The 26,791-nt window shown below is 46.9% G+C and overlaps 1 protein-coding gene across 1 annotated transcript in view; it reads left to right on the forward strand.

Moving 5' to 3' along the window:
- The window catches only part of SIK3 (SIK family kinase 3), a 127,042-nt gene that overhangs the window by 77,292 nt on the left and 22,959 nt on the right, over positions 1-26,791 (forward strand). The window contains exons 6-17 of the mRNA XM_006149983.2: positions 9,275-9,393; positions 9,942-10,052; positions 10,298-10,441; positions 10,945-11,022; positions 11,121-11,230; positions 12,856-13,009; positions 13,273-13,428; positions 17,844-17,914; positions 20,069-20,212; positions 24,389-24,539; positions 25,821-25,946; positions 26,221-26,306. Of these exons, the coding sequence (XP_006150045.1) occupies positions 9,275-9,393; positions 9,942-10,052; positions 10,298-10,441; positions 10,945-11,022; positions 11,121-11,230; positions 12,856-13,009; positions 13,273-13,428; positions 17,844-17,914; positions 20,069-20,212; positions 24,389-24,539; positions 25,821-25,946; positions 26,221-26,306 (1,450 nt within the window). The remainder of the gene's footprint in view (positions 1-9,274; positions 9,394-9,941; positions 10,053-10,297; positions 10,442-10,944; positions 11,023-11,120; positions 11,231-12,855; positions 13,010-13,272; positions 13,429-17,843; positions 17,915-20,068; positions 20,213-24,388; positions 24,540-25,820; positions 25,947-26,220; positions 26,307-26,791) is intronic.

The following is a 26,791-nucleotide window of genomic DNA, read 5'->3' on the forward strand; positions in this document are numbered from 1 at the left end:
CAGGGATGTCCAGTTATGAGGAGCTTTATTTCTAGCCACAATATTCTAATTATAATAATTTGCCGAAACCAGTGGTGTTGACATTTGTATTTAAATCAAGTACTCATCACACTCTTGTCAGGTCTCTTACTGCTGGACTGTCCTTTTCGAAATTTTACTAAAATGTTCCAGTTGGATGGAACTCCCATTTCTCCTCCCCCCCGAAAGACAGAAAGGAAGTGGTTTCAAACCAAGACCACATTTTCCTCAGTGCCACAGTGTTAGAGAAGATAATCTCAATGCTTATTTATCTTTATTTATTTTTTGAGGAGAGAGTTTTGTTGTTGTTGTTTTTTGCTTTGTGGGTTTTGTTTGTTTGTTTGTTTTTGTTTTTGTTTTGTTTTTTGCTATCCGGCATGTGAGCTTGCCAGAAAGACAGAGAGAGACAGAGAGACAGAAAACAAGAAATCACCCCCCTGGGGGGATGGCCACGCTGCAATCCCTTCTCCTCCATTCTCCTCTTGGGATATTGGGCATGCACGCACACGCGCCTGGTGTGAGTTTAAGCATCCTGGTCTGGAACTGGAACCACGGTCGACTACATGGGAGTCCAGCAACATAACCATTATGCTAACGGCTGGTCCCATTATTTATCTTTATTTTTTAAAGAGAGATTTTTGTTATAGGGCTTGTGTGCTCGCCAGAGAGAAAGAGAGAGACAAAAAATGAGCAGTCACCCCCCATCTCCCACTGCAGAGTGAGGGAATGGCCACGTTGCAATCCCTTCCCCTCCATTTTCCTCTTGGGATTCTGGGCATGCACACACATGTGCCCAGTGTGAGTTTCAAGCTGTTGGGTTCAGGACTCAAACCACAGTGACCATGTGGGAGTCCAGCGATATAACCATTACTCCATCTGCTGGTCCCTCAATGCTTATTTTTTATGAGCCAAATCTTATTATAAGCAGTACTGTTAGAGATTAAGTTCCATTACATTTAATTCTAAGAATGTACATTTTTCTTTGGTCGACTATACTTTAAAGACCAGTATTTGGGGCCAGCAGGTGGCATGGTAGTTAAGGCACTGGACTCCCACATAGTTGACTACGGTTTGAATCCTGGACCTGGCAGCTTGCTTTCTCACTTTTCTTCTCTCTTTCTATTGAGTGCATGTGCCCTTAGCAAATTAAAAAATAATCATAATGATAAATAAAATTAAATAATTCTTTTTAAAAAGTCATTTAATTTAAAATTTAGAAATGTTTATGTGTTTCTATTGTAGCAGTAATGTACAGAAATTTACTTTATAGAGTAAAAGTATCCCAGTCCTTGTAACACCATTGTTTTAGCAGTATCCAATGTAACAACATTTTATTGCTACAGCAAAGCTCCTGAATTTTGTATGCTTGTGTTTAACATGTATGCAATCTCTAACTACATCTTTAGGTTAGCATATTCAGTGAATTTTATTTATACATAGAAATGTTTTATTCATCTGCTTTGTTGAGAGTTTAAAATAGTGACTATGTAAAATAAGTTTGACCTTGCTAGCAGTTAACAGTAAGAGGCCTCCATTGGGCATATCCATAAAATGTCCTTTCTCGGCCTAATCCACAAGCAGAAAGAGGGTTTCTAGCTCTGGCCAGCTTCCTGCCGGAAGAAAATATCTTGGCAAAAAACACCTGTGGTTTCTTATGAAATATTTCTAATTTTTTCTGCATGGATCATGACATTGCAGAATAGTTGCACTGTTCTCTCCATGAGTCTCAGGGGAGCAGGACATTATGACAGATTGACAGTCTTTTGTTTTCCTGAAGAAAGACAGCATGCTCTATGTATGGTTTTCTTTTTTAGAAAGTCAGCACATGGGCCAGCAGGTGGTGGTGATTAAGGCACTGGACTTCCACATGACTAACCACAGTTCGGGTCCCAGGCCTGGTGGCTTGCTTTCTCTCTCTCACTCTTTCTCTGTCTTTCACGTATGCGCTATAGTAAAAATTTAAATGTAAATAAAATAAGTAATTTTCAGCACATTTGAGTCTCAAACACTTGTAGATGCTCAACATAAAAAGTAAAAAAGGGGGAAAGACTCATCAGAACTATGTTGCTCCACCCTGGCCTTTGTCAATTTAAAACATCCAGTAATCTTGTCCTGCCTGCTGTGTTGTATAAATTCTTCCCCAGTCCAGTACCTGAGCTGGACAGAGTGAACGGGTTATACTGGGTTGTCAGAAAAGTCAAGACATATTTTTCCTGTTTTTCTCTGCAAAAGTGCATCATGGCCTCTCTAGCAACCCAGTGGAATCACGCAGTATACCACAGCATCCTTGTTCTGAAGAGCTTAAGATTTTAATACCATTTCACTTTCTAAAAGATGTTGTAAAGTTACTCGTTTTTCATAGAACTGGATATATTAGAGATTTAATAACCAATTTAGTTTTGTTTCCTTTTCATATTTTGAAATTTAGAAAAGCAGACCCTCATTGAAATTAGAATTGCTCTAGAGTCAATTCATTTGTGAGAGGTAAACATTATTAAGAAGTTTATTAAAATTATTAAAACTAGGAATTCTTGGATTGAGTACATTGGGTTTCTCCCTGAGCACACCTAGTGTTAGCTGGAAAGGGTACCTAAGGGACGATAGACCCACCGTCTTCCAAGCACCTGTCAGAAGCACTCACTTCCTGGGACATGGCTGCTGCTCTGCGTTCTTCCTTTGCCTTCTGGCACACAGATGTCTTCTGTCTCCACAGCTCAAAGCCGCTTTATGTGGCCAGAAAGAATCTATGACTTGATTCTTGTCCCGCCACTCCTCTGCCACAGAGCTGAAACGATAGCTTCGCCCTGCCGCATAGGCTGGCAGCTCACGGAGTGTTCCCTCCCTTCACCGGGCAGGCCCTTCACCTTGTCTGTGGGTCCTTGGTTGGGAAAGTCTGTTTCACGTGTTCCTTCATAGTCTCAATCACCTTGCAGTGACCAGAGTACATAAACTCGGCTTGCTCTTCTATGGTATGTTTCATCCTCACCAGCAAAACCATTACTCAGGCAGTCTCCCCCCACTCCCCATACTCTTGTTATTCTTATGTCCCTGCCTTCTCCATGTTCTTTCCTGGACCCTGTCGGTAAATTGAATCAGCACTGACAATTAGATTCCTTCTCTACATTGAGTTTGTAACTTCCCAAGTACCGTCTAAATCTACTTGGCCATCTTCGTGAGTCCCCTCCGAGTAAGCTCACCTTGCCCTTTCCTGCCCACACTTCTCCAAGGTAAATGACTCTCCATTGTCTTCTGCCTGTCTTCAGGGGGCATAGGTTTGCCAATTTTTAATCAGGAAATTCTCTCTTAAGTTATCCTATTTCTTTTTCTAGCCTGGAAACCAGAGACAAGGTTTGTGTTAAACTGCCTTTGGTGAATTTGAAGTTACTTTTTAATCCTTCTCCTCACATCCTTTCTCTTTCCCCCCTCCGGCCGAATACCTTCAACTTTTGACGGAAAGTTGTTTATGATCCAGGACAAAAAAGAAAGATGCTAAAGACTTTGCCTTCTAGATAGAATCACCTTGGCAGTTGGAACTTAATCCCCATTTAGGACCCTGGCCATGCAGCAGCTCTCTCTCCACAAACTCATCCTGGGGCCTGTCAGTGCTGTGGGGCCAGGGCTGGCCTGAGCCCGCATCCCCTTGTTAACATTCTGCCGGCGGCATCTCGAGTTTCATGGGCCCACAGGATTCTCACTGCAGAGACCGCTTGGCGTCTTGCACGGAGCAGATGAAAGCAGCGTCTGGAAGGAAGCTGCTTCTCTGCACACACACAAGCTCACCACCGTACCCCTGCCTTGCCCAGGAGCCTCAGTCCCGTCCAACATCAAAGCTGGGCCTGTTGGGAGGGACCAAGCGTTGGGGCCATTTTAGACTCTGAAGTAGAGTGCTTCTTGGCATTGGAAACGTTGATATTTTGCTCCCTTTGATCTGAAGCCTCATCTTCTTACCACTCATTTAAATCGACTGCCCTGCGGTTGATTGTATTATTAGCTTTGAGAGCACATATTCCCTCATCTTTACCCTCTATCCGTATTTTATGTAGAATGTGTGTTCAAATTTCTTTTGAAATTAATTTCACCAACTCTAGAACACTTAGAAAGTATGCATTGATGATAATGATGCTCTGACTTTCTGCATTTTGTCGTATTTTACCATCTGTGCAACATACGAAAGGTGCTAGATTTCTGTGTCTTTGCAAGTTGGATGTTATGTATGACAGACAAGATAAAAGCTGTTAGCCTTGAGATACTAACTGTGTAACCAGGAGTTCTGAACCTGGGATCTGGAGATGTCTGTGGAATCTGTGGCAAACTTTTTGGGTCGTTCAAACAGCCTAAAATTATTTTCAAATTTTTGTTCAAGTTTTTCTGAAGAGTTTTTTCAAGGCAACTGAGGCCAAATCAAGTTAAGGATGACTGCCATGCACAGAGGTTCCAAGACCCTGCAATAGAACCAGATGTGTCTTCTGGTTAAGATTTGTTACCATAATGTTGCTTTTTGTTTGTTTTTATGGAAATTGCCTTGAAAAACAAATCTCTGTCATAAAGCAAGTCCGTAACTGAACATCATCTGACCTTGGCCATCTGATTTTCTACACTACAGTATGTGTGAGGCCAAAGGCAAACAGAACAGTGCCACCTAGAGGCCATGACAGCAACTTCACAAGCTTCCCAGCAGGCCTCTCTTCTCCCTCCATAGGAAGTCTTTAGCTGTAGCAAACTCGCTAAATTAAGATTTTTTTTCTCTCTTCAGTAATTGCAGGCCAGACCCATGTGTGCCAGCGGTGGTTGTAAGCTACACAGTGCTACAGGGTGGTTGAGAGTAGAGCTTGGACACCTCAGCTTTGCTACTCCTTTGTAGCATCAAGTACATGATTTAACTTCTCATAATCTCATTTCTTCTCCTTTATAAACGGGGCAAATAAAAGGATGTACCTTAAGGTTGTGTAGATTCAATAAAATAAAGTTGATAGCTACAGTGTCTGGTTTATAAACAGTCTTGAAACAAGCAACAATTCATTATTGTTGTCTTCACCGATCGGTTTTGTTTTTAGGACAGTTGAAATGAAGTAGAAACAGAACATTGAAAACCTATAGAGGATTATATATAATATTTATTTATTTTACAGATTTTTGTTATAGAATACATGAGCTCACTGGAGAGACAGAGACAGAAAGCAAGAACACCCCTACCCCCCAAGGGATGGCCACGTCGCAATCCCTTCTCTTCCATTTTCCTCTCAGAATTTTAGGCACACACACACACACACACACGTGCGCCTGGTATGAGTTTTAAGCCTCTGGGTCCAGGACTTGAACCGCAATCAGACTACATGGGAGTCCAGTGACATAAAAGATTTAATTTTTTTAGAAAGGATTTTCATGGGCCAGCCCATGGCCTGCTAGTTAAGGCATCTGGATCCCACATGGCCAACCTCATGGTCCTAGACCCAGGAGCTTGAGAAACATGCTGGGGTGTGTACGTGCATGCCCAAAATCCTGAGGGAAATATGGAGGAGAAGGGATTGTGGCACGGCCATTCCCCATGGGGAGTACTTTCTCACTTTCCCTCTCTCTCTCTCTCTCTCGAGTGAACACATACACCCTCTGGGCATTGTTTATAAAGGATTTTCACAAATTCCATCTCATTTGATTAGAGTAAATACTCAATCTAGGGGCCGACAGGTGGCACGGTGGTAAAGGGTGCTGGACTCCCACATGGCCACCACAGTTCAAGTCCCGGACTTGTCAACTTGCTTTCTCCTTTACCTCTTTCCCTATAAACGGGGCAAATAAAAGGATGTACCTTAAGGTTGTGTAGATTCAATAAAATAAAGTTGATAGCTACAGTGTCTGGTTTATAAACAGTCTTGAAACAAGCAACAATTCATTATTGTTGTCTTCACCGATCGGTTTTGTTTTTAGGACAGTTGAAATGAAGTAGAAACAGAACATTGAAAACCTATAGAGGATTATATATAATATTTATTTATTTTACAGATTTTTGTTATAGAATACATGAGCTCACTGGAGAGACAGAGACAGAAAGCAAGAACACCCCTACCCCCCAAGGGATGGCCACGTCGCAATCCCTTCTCTTCCATTTTCCTCTCAGAATTTTAGGCACACACACACACACACACACGTGCGCCTGGTATGAGTTTTAAGCCTCTGGGTCCAGGACTTGAACCGCAATCAGACTACATGGGAGTCCAGTGACATAAAAGATTTAATTTTTTTAGAAAGGATTTTCATGGGCCAGCCCATGGCCTGCTAGTTAAGGCATCTGGATCCCACATGGCCAACCTCATGGTCCTAGACCCAGGAGCTTGAGAAACATGCTGGGGTGTGTACGTGCATGCCCAAAATCCTGAGGGAAATATGGAGGAGAAGGGATTGTGGCACGGCCATTCCCCATGGGGAGTACTTTCTCACTTTCCCTCTCTCTCTCTCTCTCTCGAGTGAACACATACACCCTCTGGGCATTGTTTATAAAGGATTTTCACAAATTCCATCTCATTTGATTAGAGTAAATACTCAATCTAGGGGCCGACAGGTGGCACGGTGGTAAAGGGTGCTGGACTCCCACATGGCCACCACAGTTCAAGTCCCGGACTTGTCAACTTGCTTTCTCCTTTACCTCTTTCCCTCCCCTCTCCCTCTCCCTCTCTCCCTCCCCTCTCCCTCTCTCCCTCTTGCTCTGTCTCTCTCTGGTCAAATTCAAATAAATGAATAAATAGAGTTAAATAAAAATAATTCTTTAAAAAAGAAAGATGGGGGTATGTATTTTTTAAAATACTCAATCTAATTTACTTATTGATATATGTGGTAATTACTTATTTAGCTCCTATTAGGCATAAAACCTAATTTTGGTATTTGGAGATTTGATACCTAGTATAGCAGAAAGATGTGGGCCTTATGGTAAATAAGCATAAAACAAAGTAAATACATAAACGAGATGATTTCCCAAGCAATTGTTAGTGGGGTATAGTAGGCACTGGAGGCCCACTGTGTAGTTGGTGGTTGGTGAAGAGCTCTCTGAGGAAGTGACATTTATTTCTTACCTGAGCGAGGCAGCCATGTGAAGCTGTGAGGAGGAGTCAGCTGAAGGAGATGGCAAGGGTAAAGGACCTTTCCAACTCGTCAGAGTGTGTTAAATAAGCTTATGCCAAGATTAGAATGGAGACCGGAGCGACAGGAAATGAGGTAGAAGACATTGGCAGGGCCTTGTCAGCCCAGGATTTTGAATTTCATTCTGAGAGTTATGGGAAGAGACCGAAGAGTCATAATATGCCCAGATTTATGTTTTTTAAAAAATCCCTTTTGCTTCTCTGTGGAAATAAATTGCAGTGGAACAAGAATGGAAGCAGAAAGAGCAGCCGGAGACTTCTGCGGTAGCCTAAGCGAGAGACGACGGCGGCTAGCACACAGATGTTGAGCTAATGGCTGAGGATGGGGGTCTCCCCACACCTCTGTGCAGTGTGGAACCCATAGGGCATCGTGGACACCGCACCATTGCAAAGGCAGAGTGTCTGGGTTGCAATCTGATTAGTAACCAGGTGAACTTGGATATACGTTTCTTCTCCGTGCTTAATATTTACCATTTCTTTTTAAAATTTATTTCTTCTGAGATAGAAACAGAGACAGTCAAAGACAAAGACAGGCATCCCCAGTGGGATCTTCCCACTGCACCCACCCCAGTCTCTGGCCTGGATCACAGGCACACACTTGCACCCAGGGTGCTCAGGGAAGGCCCAGGATGTGATCTTAGGACCTTTCCCATGTAGGTCCAGTCACGCTTCCACTGCACCACAGCCAGGTCCTGTCGTTTTTACCATGTCCAAAATGGGAATGAGGATGTTAGACTCTTCGCGGGACTTCTGTGAGGCGTAAATGAGATAATGACAACTGTGAAGTGTTTCGTGTGTAGTCATGTGGACATTTCTACCGTCTTCATCACCACTCTTGTCATGGCTACCACTCCCATGTCATTCACTGTACCCCCAACTTACAGATGAGAAAACTTAGAGGGTGATTTTGAAATCAGAGTACAGGTTTCTGTTTTGGAATCCTTTGTTCTTTCTCCTGGAGAAAGGTGTCTGTGGATCTGACACTCCGCGCTCATGGCCCAGTGTATGCACCTGTGAGTGCTGTCACAACAGCGAGACAGTGATCACTAGGACTGAACCCCGGTGTGTGTGTGGGGGGGGTCACCTGTGCTGCTCTCCCCACACACCTTGTACCACCAGGAATGTCAATTCTCAGAGGGCTTTATTTATTTTTGGAGAGATTTTTACTATAGGGCACATACGCTCACCAGAAAGAGAGACATGGAGAGACAGAAAATGAGAAATCACCCCCCCCCAGGGGGGATGGCCACACTGCAATTCCTTCTCCTCCATTCTCCTCTCAGGATCTTGGAAACACGTGCACACGTGCCCGGTGTATGTTTAAGCCACCGGGTCCGGAACTTGAACTGCGGTCCACTACATGGGAGTTCAGTGACATAGCCATTATGCTAACTGCTGGTCCCAATTCTCAGAGTTTTTAAGAGTGATTTGCACGCCTAAACCAAAAGTATTAGTATACACAAAATAATACCTACAGGGAAATAAAACGGAAGATTTTAAGAACCTTGTAAGATACTAAATATCTCTTTTAAAAAGTATTTGCTAGAGGGCATGTGTGATCGCTCGAGAGAAAGAGAAAGTGAGAAAGTGGTCCTTGTGGGAGATGTCACTGCAGCCCCTCTTCTCTGGTCTCCTTTGGGATTTGGGGCACATGCATACACACCTGCACACTTCTCAAGCTGCTAGGTCTGAAGGTCTGAGACGTGAATCACCCAGTCAGTCACGTGGGATCCAACTGCATTAACTCCCTCGCCACTGGCTGGCCCAATACCGAGTCCCTGTAGAGGATATTCTGCTCTTCATTCTCCGGGTTAAATGGGGCCATATGTAACATAAATAAGTGAAACGCCTGGATTCCCCCCACGTGATCTGTTTAGGCTCTGAGCAAAGGCACTGATCCAACTTCCCCACCAGCGTGTCTTATTCTGCACCTTCCTCTGCCTCGGCCCAGCTCCTTCTGGAGTAAGCACTGAAGTAGGATTAAGGAGCTAGAGAAACACCCTTAGAGCAGGAGCTGGCTGGGCCTCCCCCTGCCAACTGGGCCTCTCCCTGCCAGCCAGGCCTCTGGCTCCTCAGCTCCACTGGAGCTCCCCTCCCGAAGACTGAAGGTGGGCTGTTTGTTGCAGAATGCGAGCACTTGATCCGCCACATGCTGGTGCTAGACCCAAATAAGCGCCTCTCGATGGAGCAGATCTGCAAGCACAAGTGGATGAAGCTAGGGGATGCGGACCCCAACTTTGACAGGGTGAGCCGGACACCGTTTGCCTCAGGGACCTCCTCATGGAGCTACTGCCGTCTCCCTTGCCTGTGACCGTAATCAGGCCACGCCCCAAGAAGGCGGGCATGGGGAACAAAGTGTCGTGTGATGCAGAAGCAGCAGGTGAGGGGAGCAGGAAGGCATGTCACCCAGCTGGACTGTTGGAGAATAGTGATGCTGGTCCTCTCGTGTTTGTCCCCAAGTCATCGCCAGTCTCTGGCTTTTAAGACAGGACGGCCCAACAGCCTACAGCTTGCCCACCGTGGGGCTGTCGTCTCCCTCTGGTCTTAGTGTGCCTGGTTCCCTGGCATCCACAGCACATTTTATTTAAACCAGGCGGCCCTCCGAGGTACTGTGAGGAGCTCAGGAATCAGAATCCTGCTGCTCACAGCTGAGCAGCCAAGGCCATCTGGCTTAGGCTTGGAGGCCAAAAAAGTCCCAAACTGCAGACATGGACCCGCTTGGTCATCACACGTGATATGCCACATTGGTGTGACTAACTGGGAGCTTGACAGAGTGCCTCTTTTATGTTGTAGCTAATAGCCGAGTGTCAACAGCTAAAAGAAGAAAGACAGGGGGACCCTCTGAACGAGGATGTTCTCTTGGCCATGGAGGACATGGGTCTGGACAAAGAGCGGACACTACAGGTATCTCGGAAGGAGTGGAGAACAGAGTGAGACGTAGCAGTTCTTCCTCTATCCTGTCTCTCCCATATTTTCTCCTTCCTGGGAACTTGTATCTTTTTGTTTTCCTCCTATTCTTATTCTTCTGCCTGCCCCTGGGCCTTGGAAGGAAGGTGCTTTGGTCTTGTAATGTTATTGTTGAGAGGGTTTTGGTCATTGACGTGCCATTTCACCAGGGTGTTTTGCTCTCTCCCCTTCTCTCTCGGTAGTCGTTAAGCTCAGATGCCTATGATCACTATAGTGCCATCTACAGTCTGCTGTGTGATCGACATAAGAGACACAAAACCCTGCGCCTCGGAGCCCTTCCTAGCATGCCCCGAGCCATGGCCTTTCAAGCACCAGTCAGTATCCAGGTGGGCAACAACTCCAGGGCCCCAGCTGAGGACACAGCACATCAAAGGGCTAAGGGCTAGCCGTGCTCACTATCCCTAAGTCAGGAGTGTGTCCTGTCCTTCCCTCCCTCTCCCCACTCCCATCTGCCATCTCCTTGATCAGAGGGTCAAGAACTGAACCTTTCTTTGACAGAGAGGATGGATGGGCAGCCATAGCTGCATTTTCACTTTCACAGAAATACAAATTACTGGGAGATCCTGTCCTCTCTCTCTAAAGAATGCTTCCAAGGGCAGACTTTAGCAATCAAGGAAATGGATTTGAACACTTCAAAAAGTTTGTGGAAAATGGGATTCAAGTATGATTTTATATTGGAACAAAACATTTTCTAAATCCATGTGTGGCTTTTTCATAGTATGCATTTTCAGTAAACTTTTTGAAGGCCCCTCGTAGACTTAGCAACCGTGACTGCTTCGAAAGACCCTCGTCTCCCCTCGTTGTTGAAGGTGTGTGTGCTACTTTCCAGGCAGAGCAGGCGGGCACCGCCATGAGCCTCAGTGTTCCCCAGGTGCAGCTGATCAACCCTGAGAACCAGATTGTGGAGGCAAGTAGCAATCCTGCTGGCTGTCAGCTGAAGCCACTTCTGTCTGCTCACCGCCTGTCCTTCCTTATCTCAAATGTGGTTGTTTCCCTCCACCCCAGCCGGACGGGACGGTGAACTTGGATAGTGACGAGGGTGAAGAACCTTCCCCTGAAGCACTGGTCCGCTATTTGTCAATGAGGAGGCACACAGTAGGGGTGGCTGACCCACGGTGAGTATCTGATTAGCACTCAGGTAAAGGGAACCCCCTGCCTTTCATTTCCTACCACTCAGATTTTCCCTGCTTCACTGTACCCCAGGTGAGATCTAACCCAGCAGCCAGGACACGCTGTTAACCCAGCCAGGCCCTTGGTAGACCAGACCTGATTCATACAAAGTGGGCGGTGGGCTCTCGGTACCTTTGTGCCAGTTTGTCACCATTCTTTGAAGAGGAAGATAGCACCTTTGCCCACAAAGAATGGGGTCTTCTGATCCAAGCCACTAAAAACTCATCTGTAGGACAGCTTTTAAAGCTGTTATTTGGCACACAGTCTAATGTGAGACTCATCTAAGAAGAAAGGACAAATGATCTGATGTAACTTCTATGTGTGCGTAACTAAAAATTAAGTGAAGAGTAATCCCAAAACACATTAGTTTCCCAAAATATTTTCCCAAATCAGTCTTTCTATTTTCCATAGATAAATAAATTTAGTTTTGCTATAGGGTGTGTGTGCTCTCTAGAGAGAAACAGAAAAAGAGACAGAGAGATAGAGAAACTGGGAAATAACCCCCAGGGAGGATGGCCATACCACAATCCCTTCTCCTCCAGTCTCCTCTGAGGATTTTGGGCACACACGCACATGTACCCAGAATGACCCAAAACAGTCTTTCATAATGTTATCTTGAGGGTCATCTAGGGTCAAAGCTGCTTTCTTAAGGGACACCTCTTTTCTCTGGGTGAATTTCTCAGAGATCTCGTGCCTGCTGATTGGCTCGTTCCTTGTTCTCGGCCCACAGTCAAACAGGCAGTAGGGTTTTCTGGCCACACGGACTGTGTCAGCTGCAGAGGGGTGGAGCACGGTGCCTCTGGTGGTGGAAAGATCGCTCCTTTTAAAGGATGCCGTAACCCTCCCACGGTAGCCCGACGCCCTGAACGTCCAGGACTCATCTGCACCGTGTCCACCGGGCTGTGGCCGCATTCTTTCCCTGGTGAATCAGTTGCTACTTTGGCAGCCATTGTTTTAGTGATGGCGCCAGAGACCTGCTGTTCACCCAGGCTTTGAAAACCTGAGCTGGACTAGTGCCAGTATTTGTCCTCATGGCTCCAGGCTGTGGGTATTTTATTATTATTATTATTCTTTGTTTTTTTAGAGAGAGATTTTTCCTATAGAGCACATACGCTCACCAGAAAGACAGAGAGACAGAAAGCGAAAAATCACGACACCCCACCCCTCACCCCCGGGGGGAGGATGGTCATATCACAATCCCTTCTCCTCCATTCTCCTCTCAGGATCTTGGGCACACATGCACATGCGCCTAGTGTGAATTTTAAGTCACTGGGTCCAGGACTCGAACCGTGGCCAACAACATAGAAGTCCAGTGATGTAACCATTACATCGCCTATTGGTCCCCAGGCTATTGGTTTTAAATGCGTGATCAGTGAAGAACAGTGATCCGTGATCCCAAAGAGTAAAATGGTAGAGTCAGATTCTACACATGAGGTACATCTTTGCTTTGGAGTCTTAGAGAGAAATAGAAATTTAAAAGGAAAGTTTTAAAATGAAATAAACTCTACTGAGCATGGTAGGACATCAATTTGGGAATAGGAACATTTCTCGGTCTTCCTGTTTCTTTCAGCACGGAAGTGATGGAGGATCTGCAGAAGCTCCTCCCTGGCTTTCCTGGAGTCAGCCCACAGGCCCCATTCCTGCAGGTGGCCCCTAACATGAATTTCATGCACAATCTGTTGCCCATGCAAAATTTGCAACCAACTGGACAGCTCGAATACAAGGTACCTGGATATAAAAGAAGGCTTGCCTGCTAATGAATAGATGGGAGTTTCCTTCGAGAGGCTTTGTGGGACCGTCCCCAGGACGTAAGGGTTTTCTTTAGAAAAGGATGATTTCTCTTATAAAGCCACGTGGGTGAGAGGGAAGAGTTCTCTAGTCCTAGTACTATCAAAGGGTCCCTTAATACCAGTGGATGAGAGGACTGCTGCTTCCTCTCCTCCTTCCCCCAGTCACACCCACCCGGCTTCCTACTCTCTCCTGGCAGGAGCAGTCTCTGTTGCAGCCGCCCACCCTGCAGCTGCTGAACGGAATGGGCCCCCTTGGCCGGAGGGCATCAGACGGAGGAGCCAACATCCAGCTGCATGCCCAGCAGCTGCTGAAGCGCCCACGGGGACCCTCCCCACTCGTCACCATGACACCAGTGAGTAGCAGCATAGAGCCGAGTTCACTTTCTCCGAAGCTTTGGATAAACACATGTGGGAGTTGGCCCCTCAGGTTGGGAGTCTGGGGCTAACCTAAATGTCTGAATTTCCACTTTCTCCAAACTTAGGATGCTCATTACATTCCCATTTTCTCCAGGCCAGTAGACTGCTCTAGACTTTATTTTTGGCTAATAACCTCCTTACTTAACCAAGTCATTTCCACCTGAACCCTACTCCTGGAGAGCCCCTCCTAGAGCGGGCCGCTCACAGGCACCCTGGTGGTGCACAGCCGCGTCCCTGCCAGCCTGGAGGCCCCAGCAGTCGCCTGGCTCCAGGCTGCTCGTAGATGATGCTGCCCTGCCAGAGCCAGTCGAGCTGGACAGGACTGCCTGGTGCTCACTTGTTTTAGACTGGTTTCCCAGACAACCTTATCACCCACTCGCTCCCCTTTTTATCAGCACCACCTCATTCCTGGTATCACTTGGTTATTTGACTTTTATAAACTCTACAGGCGATGTTTCTCAATTCCATCTTTTTTATGATGGTCATATGCAAAGGTATTTTTTTCCTCCTTAGATTCTGGGTTTTTTTTGTTTATTTTCCCCATCACGGGCCATTCATTCATTCACTCGCTCGTTTTCGTAGTACCATGAGATTAGGTGCCAGCCGTACCCATAGTCTATGAGATGCTTGGGCAGTGCTTCTTAAACGCTCTGTAGTTGAAGACATTTTCCTCTGCCCTTCAACCCATTTGTAAAATCTCGTAGAAATGAATCATTAGAAAAATGGACTGAAGGGCCAGCAGGCGGCATGGTGGTGAAGGTGAGCACTCCCACATGGTTGACTGTGGCTGAAGTCCCAGACCTAGCAGCTCGAAACTCAATGCCAGACACGTGTGTGCATGCGTGCCCAAAATCCCAGGAGGAGAATGAAGGAGAAAGGATTGTGGCATGGCCATTCCTCCCCCAACCCCGGGGGAGGTGATTTCTCACTTTTCCTCTCTGTCTCTGTCTCTCTCCAGTGTGCGCATGAACCCTATGGCAAAGATCTTAAGAGAAAAAAAAAGAAAGAAAAATTTAAAAAACAAAACTTAAATTCAGTTAAACAGGCAAAATTACTTCATCAAATTGTTATTAAAGTTTCTAAAACTGGGACCAGCAGTTGGTGTAATGGCTATGTTGCTGGACTCCCATGTAGTTGACCACGGTTCGAGTTCTGGACCCGGTGGCTTAAACTCACGCCGGGTGCGTGTGTGTGCTTGCCCGAAATCCCGAGGAGAGTGGAGGAGAAGGGACTGTGGCATGGCCATCTCCCCTGGGGGGTGATTTCTCACTTTCTGTCTCTCTGTCTCTATCTTCTGGCAAACGCACGCGCCCTATAGCAAAAACCTCTCCCCCCAAAGAAAAAGTTTCTAAAAACTTACTCTTGATATTTATTCTTACCCTTATCATGGCTTAGTAACAAAATAGTCTATAAACTGGCCCGAGGCCTGGGCCACACCTTGAATAGCTCTGCTGTCCAGAGATTGAAGATCATATGTCCTAGCCCTTGGCCTCATGAGCTCGTAATATGAGAAGGCAAGGCGAGCTCATGACCAAGAACTTGAACAAGAGTAGATGACCACACGGGATGAAGTGCCAGTGTGACTAACAGGACTGTCAGGCGGCAGAGGCCAGATCAGGGGAGGTTCTTTCTGTTCTTTCTGAAGGATCAGCTGTCTGATCCTCTGTCCATTATGACTGTTTTGCCAAGGTCACTAATAAGCTCCTGTTAAATCCAGTAGACATTTTTTTTTTTTGGAGAGATTTTCACTGTAGGGCGCGTGCGCTCGCCAGACAGACAGAGAGAGACATAGAGACAGAAAGCGAGAAATCACCCCCCAGGGGGGATGGTCACGCCGCAATCCCTTCTCCTCCATTCTCCTCTTGGGATCTTGGGCACGCACGCACACGCGCCCGGCGTGAGTTTTAAGCCACCGGGTCCAGGACACGAACCGCGGTCGACTACGTGGGAGTCCAGCGACATAGCCATTACGCTAACTGCTGGTTCCCAGTAGACATCTTTTTATCTTTTTGGATGTTCCAATTTTTATTAGTCACTGTTGAATGTTTTTTCCCTTAATATGTTTCCTTTTTTGGCTTCTGTGACACCACATTCTCTTTGGTTTCTTCCTGCCTCTCCTTCTCAGGCTCCTGTTCAGATTTCCTCTCTGCTTATTCCTTGAAGTTGGCAAAAACCACAATTTTATCTTTGGCTCTGTTCCCATCTCCTTCCCATGTCTGTCTGGATGAGCTTGTCCACCCCGTAATTTCAGTTACCGTCAGGCTCTCCAACTTAAAATGCTGTTTGGTGTTCAGAATATCTGTATAGGTGACCACCTACTGCATAGACCTAGTTAGTTTCGCTCATAAGTACTCAAAATTGTAATGCATCCTCCCCAAATGAACTTATCACGCCTGTGAAGCAGCTCCTCCCTTGGGTGACAGTGAAGGCTCTGCCATTCTCTTGTCTAACAAGCTAAGATGTGGATTTTATCTTTAACTCGTCCCTCTCCCTACTCTCATCTTGAACTAGTTATCCCATGCTTATGAATTAAGTCTCCTACTTCTCTCCAGCTCCACTGCCCTTTTCTTCCCTTCTAAAATTGTTTTGCCCAGAGGGTATGCATACTCACTATACTCACTGGAGAGAGAGAGAGAAAGAGCAAGAGAGGGCACAGACTCCCCCACACACTTGCCCCCCCCCACACACACACATACACACACACGGGGGGGGGGTAGTCATACCGCAGTTCCTTTTCAATTTTCCTTTTGAAATTTTGGGTACTCATGCACATATGCCTGGCATATTTTTCAAACTGCTGTGTCCAGGATTTGAACCGTGCAATTGGCCACATGGAATCCAGTTGCTTTCATCACCATACCACTAGCTGGCCACTACTGCCCTTTTCTTAACTCAGGACACTGTTACCCATTGCCTAGGTTAACACAGTGGCCTCTTAATGTACTTCTTGCTTCCTGCATGAGTTTCAAGCTGCTGGGTCCTGGACTCAAACACGTTCGGCTGTGTGGGAGTCCAGCACCTCAACCATCATGCCACCTACTGGCCCCTCAAAATAAACTTAATGTGGTATTCAAAGCCATTTACAACTGGCAAGTATTTCTCCTGTTCATGCCACCTTTGTAGAACTGTAGTAAAGGATCTGGAAACATTAAGAGTGTTCAGACAATGGCATTATTCCATAAGATGTGCTGTTTTGTTTTGTAGTAATCATTTATTTAAATGGTGCTCTTTGGTATTAATTGAGGTATGCTGTTGGCCCTGGTGCCTGAGGCTGTGTGTAACTCTCAAGGAGCCTTCCTGTCCTCTTGTCGCTGGGGACAGTCACAGTGACGTGTGTGTGTTGTGGTGGCTCTCATTTCACTTACGTACTGTGCTGGGTAACAGCCAAAGTATCAAACTGCAACCACACAATCACATGTTATGTGCTAAAATGTACTTTTATAAAAAGTCCCTGTGGGGACCAGCAGTTAGCATAATGGCTATGTCACTGGACTCCCACGTAGTCAACCGCAGTTCGCTTCCCGGACCCGGTGGCTTAAAACTCACGCCGGGCGCATGTGCGTACATGCCCAAGATCCAGAGAGGAGAATGGAGGAGAAGTGACTACGGCGTGGCCAATCCCCCCTGGGGAGTGATTTCTCGCTTTCTGTCTCTCTGTCTCTCTCTGTCTGTCTGGTGAGCGCACACACCCTATAGCGAAAACCTCTCCAAAAAAAAAAAAGTCACTGTGATTTTCTGGAATTACATCTGAACTCTGGAAATAGCACTGATATGAAACAACAGGTCAGTTCCTAGGCGTTCCAGATAGTGGGACAGTGTTCCCTGTTCTCAGGCCCTCAGATGTCTACAGGCCTTTCTTCTTAGCCAGAAGCCTGCGAGCCCTTCCCCTCTCTGCCTGCCTCGCTCCTAAGCATCCCTCAGGTCTCAAATTAGGTGTTCCCTCTGCCAGGGTGCTGTTCCTAATTCCCAAGTACTGAGAGGACTTGGTTATGTCGTTTTATAACTGTCTATTGACTTGTCTCTATCTTGCATTGACTATAAAACGAGGACAGGGACTATGTGTAAGTGCATATTTTATCCTGAGCATAGTAGGGATTCAGTTATTTGTTGGGTAGATGGATGAATGAATGAATGAAGATGAATAAGAGGAAGATATCCAAGTTAGTATCATTAAGCAAGGTAAAAGTAGCAAAATAGATATATGAAAGTTCTCTATAACCCAGAGGTCCTAAAACACGTTTCAACATAAAAAAAAGTTAAGTGACAGTCCTGCCCCAAGCCCAGCCACTAGAGTAAGAGGCATTCTAGAACAAGCTGCCACCTTGAGCTTTTCCTTCCTGTCTCTCTTCAGGCAGTGCCAGCAGTTACTCCTGTGGACGAGGAGAGCTCAGATGGGGAGCCCGATCAAGAAGCCGTGCAGAGGTAATGTGGCATCTGGCGGTGCTTGCAGCACTTCCTTGGGCAGGCTCCCCTGCAACCAGCGAAAGGTCACCTCTGCCCGAGGCCGTGGCACAGCACAGCTTCACCGTTTGTGCAGTCTCTGTGCTCGAGCCAGATGGCAGGTTCCTCCCCACGTGGAAGTAACAGAAGACTACCCAGAAAATGCCATTTCTGTAAGCACCATTGGAAATCCCCGAAGTGACCGCAATAACCATAAGAACTTTCTCACCTCCCTCCTTTTTTTCTTGCCCCTGCCTTCCTAATGCAACTCCGATAGTGTTCACAAGGCACAAAGCCCATTCCCACCTGCCACGAACCACTCACTGAGAAAGGATTGGAGGTTTGGGAGGACAGCGGTCCCAGCTGGCCGTGGACCCCTGGCTTCTTCCTTTCCGGCAAATGAATACCTCCTGTGCTGCTTGCTGTGTGCTTCTCCCACCCCCTCGTACCAACAAAGAGAGATTGAAAAAGGAATATGGGATTCAGGCCAGGGGCAGATGCAGCTACCCAGTGTTTGCAGGACCGTCCCGAGAGATGGCCAGTTTACGGAGTGGCAGTGAGCATTACAGTGCCGTGCTGCTCCCGGCCTTGGTGCCATTAGCCCAGGTCCTCCACTCCACGCGTGCCCCCTCTGGGAGCTGTCTTTCATATTTTCCAGGGAGAGGGCTTCACCAGAATCCAGCATGTATTTTCCCAGAAAACATGGGTATCCTTCAAGGTGATGTGTTTTGTTTTCCTTGAGGGAAGTCGAAATAAAATGGCTTTCCGGGGCTCTTGGGGGAGACCTTGCGTGTCTTTATCAAATGGATGTGAAACCACTAATGGCTTATTCTTCGGCAGGTTTACGTACCACTGATTACAGTCTGTTAACTGACTTTAGCTTAAACGGGCAAGGTAGTTAGGAATGGAACAGGCTTATGTTTTAAGAACCTGGTAGTTGCTGCCCAGGACTGCCCTCCTACCCCCAGCGGTGCTCCGAGAGCTCTATTCAGAAAGGAACTGGGTCCATGTGGAAAAAAACCCATGGTGAACGGGGTCGCGGGCGGGCCAGCTCCTTCTGCAGTGTAACCAATAGAAGAAAAACGGTGGGAATGTTTTTCTCTTAATGCTGTTGTTTCTATAATTTGTTGACAACAGGGTATAGAAGGTTCCAAATGGGCCCTACTGGTGTCATGAAGAAATGACAAGTTAGGAAATTTCCTATCTCCCTATGGTACAGAAACGGCAGCGTAGTTTATTCTGTCTTGTCTTGGACTTTCCTTCTGCCAGTGCCACCTTCGAAGTTCTTCAGACCAGCATTGCAAGGGGATAATGCTCATCAGTTTGGGTGCAGCGAAAAGGAATGGTACTTCTCGTCTCCATGTCCAGAAAGGGCAGCAGTGGTGGAGGCCACCAGCCAGACAGGGGACACCGATAGCTTGCTAATGGTGTTGACAGGTGGTGGGTCTGAAAGATCTTCTAAGTAAGAGTCATCATCCGCGTGTGAACGCCTCACTTTTCGAAACTCCTGCTTTCTTGCCTTGCTTTATCTTGTCTTTTTCCCCCTAAAAACTACTCTTGTGGTTTTATTTCTTCATCCTTGGTGACATCGCTTTTTCTTCTGTGGTGACTAAATAGCAGTCACAGGGCAGGAGGGAAGGGCCGTTTTGGAACTCACCCCAGATGGAGCAGGGACAGTGTCAAAACCCGAGGCCTCTGGGATCAAGGGACATGGAGTCCTTCTGAACACCTGCCCTGGCTCCTCTCTAGACAGTCTTTGTGCTCATTTCCTCTGTCTTGTATTTTGAAAATTTGGAAGGAAAAGGGGAAGAAAATTAACACATAGAAAATGAACTCTTCTGTCGAGTGGGATGAAGTCAGGAGAACTGATCTTATCTCTGTGAGCAGATCTGCTTTCTCTTTTCTGGCCAGTGGCTACTCTTGGGCTCACAATTCAGCCATTCCAACGTGGAAACAACTTTTCTTGGCCAGTTAGGCCTGTTTCACTTCCATCCAGTCAGGGATCCATCTTCCAGGAGCCCTTTTGGAGCTCTGGCACCTTTTCATTGCGTGCTTTGGATTAACTTCTAATGCTTCTTGCAGAGGAATATCCCTATCTGTCTTTTTTACCATGAAATGTGCTCCTGCTCGTTGCAGGTACTTGGCCAATAGGTCCAAAAGACATACACTGGCCATGACCAACCCTACAGCTGAGATCCCGCCGGACCTGCAGCGGCAGCTAGGACAGCAGCCTTTCCGTTCCCGGGTCTGGCCTCCCCACCTGGTACCTGACCAGCATCGGTGAGTAGCCACGTGAGCTATGTGAGCTCCTCGAGGCTCGCGGACAGGCGGCTCCTCGCCCATGTCACAGTGAAGCCAGCTATCATCCCGCACGCCCATCTTCTCAGCACCTTGCACCAAGCACTGCGCAGGACAGAGGTCTTCTACTTAGCCCCGGAGCAAACATGAGATTCTTCTTTCCCACTACCTCACTTATTCTCTGCAGTTGATTCCTATGATCATAGATGTTGACTCATAGATGGAATTAAGCTTGAGACCTACAAGAAGTGAAACTGTCAGGAGGCAAACTGGAAATAGGATTCGTAGCAATCAGTACACCTGACATTTAATAATCCATCACCTTTGGAGCCAGCAGGTGGCGTGGTAGTTAGGGGGCACTGGACTCCCACATGGCCAACTGCAGTTCGAGTCCCGAACCTAGCGGCTTGCTTTCTCACTTTCTCTCTCTCTCTCTCTCTCTCTCTCTCTTTCTCTCTCTCTGTCCCTTTCTGGTCAAATTAAAATAAATAAATAAAATAAAGTTAAATGAAATAATTCTTTAAAAAAATAATAACCCATCACCTTCAAAAATAAGCATTTCCTATAAAGTTACCATTGACCAACGAGTGTGGCTATGGAGAAAGATGCATCCCCTTGTGAGTGGTAGAGCAGAGAGACGGATCCTCTTGACAATGTGCTTGAAAAGTCATTCTTGCGATATCCTGAGTTGATGGCAAAATCTTTTGCTAGGTCTCTATTACATTTATAATTCATTATCTTTGCGAAATAAAAGCAAATTTAACTTTCTTGCCTAAGAAAAACTTCATCCGATCCAAGAAAGTCTGGAAGCAGGGGGCAGTGTCACTGTGCTAGATTAAGATGCTTATCTTCTGCAAACACCTTGATGGCCAGCACTCTTAGCCATGTGCAGTCTGAAGCTGTCCCCAAGCTCATAGGCCACTTTCCAAGCCACTGCCCATGACAAGAGCTTATTTTATTTCCATCGTTTGGGGGAGGACAGTGAAAAGTAGTCTTGCTTGAGAAGGTTGAACATCAACCCCTTCCTGAGGAGGCTGGGTGTGTGTGTGTTGTTATGAAGCCTTGCAGCCGGCTCACCCTGGAAACCCGACGTGTGTTTTATTGTGGCTGGTTACCCACTGGGCATTGGTGTGATCAGCAGAGACAGTGAACTCTGAGCAGACTCAGGCATAATTAGTGCCACGTTGGAACTCTGAAAGGAAGAAGATAAGCTTTGTACATGACTGTGAATAAGTTATTAAAAATGTTCTGTTAGAAGTAGCAAGAACAAAATCTCCAATAAAACCAATGGCATAGAAAAAGTCTCTTTCTGGTGAAAATCCCAGGACATTGTACTTGGGTACTTCGAGTAGTTATTAGAGAGGGGCCTTCTCCTCCCCCTATAAATTCCCAGTGACGTCCCAGAACTTCGAGCTCTGTACTCGGACCGATTAGGCCTTTATTGCTTCACTTCTTTCCAGCTCCTTCCCTTCCTCCATAGCCCGATGGTTAATGTTTCAGCCTCTGTTGGAGTTTATTGTTTATCTTGAACCCTTTGGAGATCCCCGTTTAATTCCAGGTGTTTCTCGGGAGGTCTTCTAAGCAGGCAGCATGAAGAGCAGCACATCTGTAGGCAGCCTGTAGCACAGACCCCACTTCCTGACATACTGACACGAGGGAAGACCACAGTGGCCCACAGCTGCATTCACGTGGCGTGACCTGCCTGCAGTTGTCGGCAAGGCCTTGCCTGCCGGGAATCTGTCTATTGTCTGTGTCCATGTGAACACTCATGGTAGTGATTTAAGGTTTTCCTGTGGCCAGGCCAGTTTGCATCAGAAGAAAATGAACGCCTTAGGACTGGCAGATTGTGCAAGGCAGAGGTTTGTGCAAACGCAGCATGTCTTGACGGGTCACTATACAAGTACGCAGCACGAGAGATTGCAGATCAGCTTCAGGGAGAAAGAGAAACCTTGCAAGGTCATAAAACACTGAAAGTGGATGGCCTTGATCAGTTGTTGAATTCCTTTCATTTTCTGAAGGAAATGATTAAAGAACAGCCTACCTATGTGTCTGGGTATAATAGCTGAAGTCCAATATGGAGACCAAAGAGGGGTCGGATCAACCCATTCATTCCTAGAGATGTATAATTTAAATGAAAAAAAAAATTATTACTTGAAACTAGAGAAAACAACAATACCAACAACAAAGCAAGATTTAATTTTATCTAGAAAGATTCATTTTATTCCAAAGAACTAGACCTCTGTTTGAAGAGTGTAGTGGAAATATTAGCCTACCATGAGGCTGTCCCGAGTTTGCACATGCTCTTGGGCGAGTGCTCGCACCCTATGGCAAAAACAAAACAAAACAAACAAACAAAAAACTAATAAAAATCAAATCAAGCACAATTGATGTTGTCAGTGTTTCTGAAATAAGTGGTTGCATCAGAACTATTCCCCTGGAGGTACTTCACTAGCCTGTGGGTGTCAGCCCATTTACGACCTAAGTTTCTGAAAAGTTAGGAACTGGACCTGGGGCTAGTGCTCTGCTAGGAGAGAATGGTTTTTGTGCAGAAAGACTATATTTACTGGCTTGAAGAACACAGCTTTCTGACTGAATCAGTGGTATGCCCATTATCAGAAAATATCGAAAGGGTAGCAGTCAGATTTTAGGAGAAGAGTAATATGTGCTTGCTCTAACTCAGAAACACCAACACCCCGCACCTCCCCACAGAGCTCCTGGGAGCCAGCAGGTGGCATGGTGGTTGAAGTGCTGGACTCTCATGTGGCCAACCACGGTTTGACTCCTGGATCTGGTGGCTTGCTTTCTCATTTTCCCTCTATCTCTCTCTGGTCAAATTAAAAAATAATAATTATCATAATAAAAATTAATCAATGTTTATTTAAAGAAAGAAACCCTTTAAAAACAAACAAACAAAAATCTGAAATGAGAACAAGAATTGCTCCTGAAAGCCGCTTTCACAGTCATTGTTTCTGGATTGCATCTCTTAAAATCATTTGTCTTTTGTGTAACTGAAACCAGTCTGTGTTCACGCTCATTGCATAGCTCACTATAGTCAAGCTTCTGATGGAGTCTGAACTGGAGGCCTCATGAGCAGAGAGGGTCGGAGGCTTCCACCTGCTGCCAGGGCACTCTCACTGTCGCTGCATAGTCGTCTGACTCCTCCTGGTGCCCCTCCTGCATTGTATCTGCACTTGCTCCTTAACCTGCTTCTCCAGCGTGGTTCTGCTTCAGTCCCAAACGGGCCATCATCTCACCCACGGTGCAGTGTAACGCCATCTCTGGACACAAAACCCTGATCCTTTCCATCAGCTGCTGCAATGCTGCCTTGGCAGTCTTTTATCTGCTTGCCTCAACCCATAAACATCTCTTTCTGATTAGGTAACCAGCATAGGTGTGAGCTTCTAACCCTGGTGCTGTCTTCAGCCCTTCTTATCAATAGCTTGTTCTTTCCTTCTGTTCTGACTGAGCGGGGGGGCTTTAAGGTAATCCACATGACTCCTCTTTCGTAAGGAGGCTGGTGGGAGGCCGCTGCTCAGCGAAGTTAATTTTCACCGTAGGTAACCTTACTTGTGTTGACCAGGTACATGCAGGAGCTCGAGGCCCACATTCCTTCAGAATGTGCTGTCTCCATCTCAGGATCCAAAGGCCCTGTTTTCCCCTGTCCCAATCTCTGCCTTCCATTTTCTAGCACAGAACCTGTGAATTTCAGGCCAGACATTTGATCACAGAGCTGACTGTAGTTTCCCTCTGGTTGTACAGAGATTGCTGCTCAGGGAGAACATTGGGGAATTGTAGGTTTCTGAAGGCACCAGGTGGAGACATGATTCCAAACGTAAGAGCTCTGGTTTGGTCTAGGGTTATGGTACCACTTTTCTCTCAGGCCTAGTTACTGGTAGGGACTGATGTCGTTGATCCCAGGACCTCACCAGACTTGCGAGGCAGCTGAAGGTAAGTGGAGGTGGCAGCTGTGCCCCTGGAGCCTCTCAAGGGGAGGCGGGCCAGGGGAATGGCTAGTTCCGGAAACGGCGTGGAAGCGGCGTGATATGCAGGCTCCACGTGCGGCCAGCCGTCTTTGTGTCCGTCTGGAACAGCTGTCCGTATGTGATATGTCAGAGCCCCTGTGTCCTAGCCCCTGGCCTTTTCTTCCCATGTACTCAGCTCTACCTACAAGGACTCCAACACCCTGCACCTCCCCACAGAGCGTTTCTCCCCCGTGCGCCGGTTCTCAGATGGGGCTGCAAGCATCCAGGCCTTCAAAGCTCACCTGGAGAAAATGGGAAACAACAGCAGCATCAAGCAGTTGCAGCAGGTAATGGAGGGGACAGCAGGCGTCTGGAGAAGCATGCACGACCAGACCAGAACTGCAGGAGGGCCGGGTGGGGGTCGACGTTCTACCGGCTCCACGCCAGCCGCACTGTAGACTTGCAGGTTGAAAAAGGAGAACATTCTGGGCTGGCTCCATGGCCTAGTGAGAGAGCAGCAGAACCCCACGTGGCCAGGCTCGGAGCTCCAGTTCTGGGCCAGCAGCTTGAGACATACGCGGGGCACGTGTGTGTGATCCCTAGATCTCGAAAGGAGGGAGAGATGGAGAAGGAATTGCATTATGATGCACCTCCCCAGGGGTAGGGATTGCTTTCTCCTCTCCTCTCCCTCTTTTTCTGTTTCTCTGTCTCTTTTTGGTGAGCACACGTGTCCTCCTGCAATAAAATCAAATAAAAATGTATATACTTATCTTTCCAACTCTTCCCTGCTAGTACAGCTCTCTCCGGGACCAAACTTACTTCCCCATGAAGGGACTCATTCTCTTCTTTCTGTATATTCCATTGGAGAATTTCTGGGCTTGGGTTTCAGGGAGAGTCCTCTAAGTACCTTGGCAGTCCTCTCGGGAGTTACAGGCACTGGATCTTGCGGGAGCCTGCTATGCTTGGTTACCAGCTGGGGTTACTCAGTTGGTCTGAGGTGGCGCTCCAAGAGGAAGGAGTGGTACCCCAGGCTTCTGTAAGGGGCTAACTTCCTTTCTGCCTTCCTCATGATCAAGCCCTGAGAGGCATGTGCCTTGCACACAGATTTCACGCCGGGGGCTTCTGCGCATGCACAGATCGTCCTTGCTGTTTTCCACCCATTCATTCAGAGCAGAGCGTGGATATTGTTAGTGCAGGTCCCCGTGAACCGGGGTTGTTGCTCATCAAGGCCACTGTTCTCTTTATTTATTTATTTTGAGAGGTTTTTGCTATAGGGTGCGTGTACTCGCCAGAAAGACAGAGACAGACAGAGAGACAGAAAGCGAGAAATTATCCCCCCCACCACCAGGGGTTGGCCATCCCGCAATCCCTTCTCCTCCATTCTCCTCTCGGGATCTTGGGCATGTACGTGTACCTGGTGTGAGTTTAAGCCACTGGGTCCGGGACTCGAACTGAGGTTGACTGCATGGGAGTCCAGCGACATAGCCATTATACCAACTGCTGGTCCCAAGGCCTCTGTTCTCTTGTGCCCTCTCTGCCCCTGAGACCTGGGGGCAGACCAGCATCTGCTGAGGTCCCTGCAGGGCGGGCCTGGCTGCAACCCCGTTGTTCTGACTGCTTTCCCTCAGGAGTGTGAGCAGCTGCAGAAGATGTACGGGGGGCAGGTTGATGAGAGGACCCTGGAGAAGACGCAGCAGCAGCACATGCTGTACCAGCAGGAGCAGCACCATCAGATTCTCCAGCAGCAGATTCAGGTAGGCCTTCTGTCCTGGCTTTCCCCACCTTGTGTAGCACTTGCTCTCAGGCCGATCTGCCCGTGCGTTTTGGAGGCCATCACTCAGGGCAAAGTGGAATTGAGTTATGTTTGTGGTTGACATGTCTGAGTAAAGGTAATCAGATTTTGGTAACATACCTCTGAGTCACAGCTAGTTCTTTCTGTTTCTTTCTTCCCTCCCAAGAATAGCTCTGATTAATCTTCAAACTCACAGTTGTTTTATTTTTTTCCCTTTCCCCCCATGTATGCTCTAGGACTCTATCTGTCCTCCTCAGCCTTCTCCACCTCTTCAGGCTGCATGTGAAAATCAGCCCGCCCTCCTCACCCACCAGCTGCAGAGGTAATGAATCATTCCGTGCTGCGCCTAAGCTGTGGCTGCTGTAACAGGGTGCCCTTGGCCTGACTCGCAGGGAGAGACAGCCTGACTTTATCTTTCACCGTGGAAGAATCTATTTGGAAAGCAGAGAAACCAATTAAAATTTCATTAGCCTCCCTAAACTCCTGACTTCCATGTCCCTTCACTTTCTTAGCCCCATAAACAGAGCAATCCGCTGTCTAACACAGGAGGCCTGACACAGGCCCATCGGGGACGCTGCCCCTTGGGCTGGGAAGTCTGTAAACTAGGATGGACGTCGATCTTAATAGACTGTCATGGTGGCTGATGTGTGCTTTTCTAGCATGGAGGCTTATGAAAACTAAAAAAAAGAGCTTTTACTTAAGTGTATTATGTGGCTAAACTTAACTCATGATTGTACTATCCTGTCACCTCAGGAAATTTATTTATCTGTTTTTTGTTGTTTTTTTTTTTTTTTTTTTTTTTTTTTT

This window comes from Tupaia chinensis, unplaced genomic scaffold (assembly GCF_000334495.1).
Source record: "Tupaia chinensis unplaced genomic scaffold, TupChi_1.0 Scaffold000274_1, whole genome shotgun sequence".
In the NCBI taxonomy this organism is placed as follows: Eukaryota; Metazoa; Chordata; class Mammalia; order Scandentia; family Tupaiidae; genus Tupaia; species Tupaia belangeri.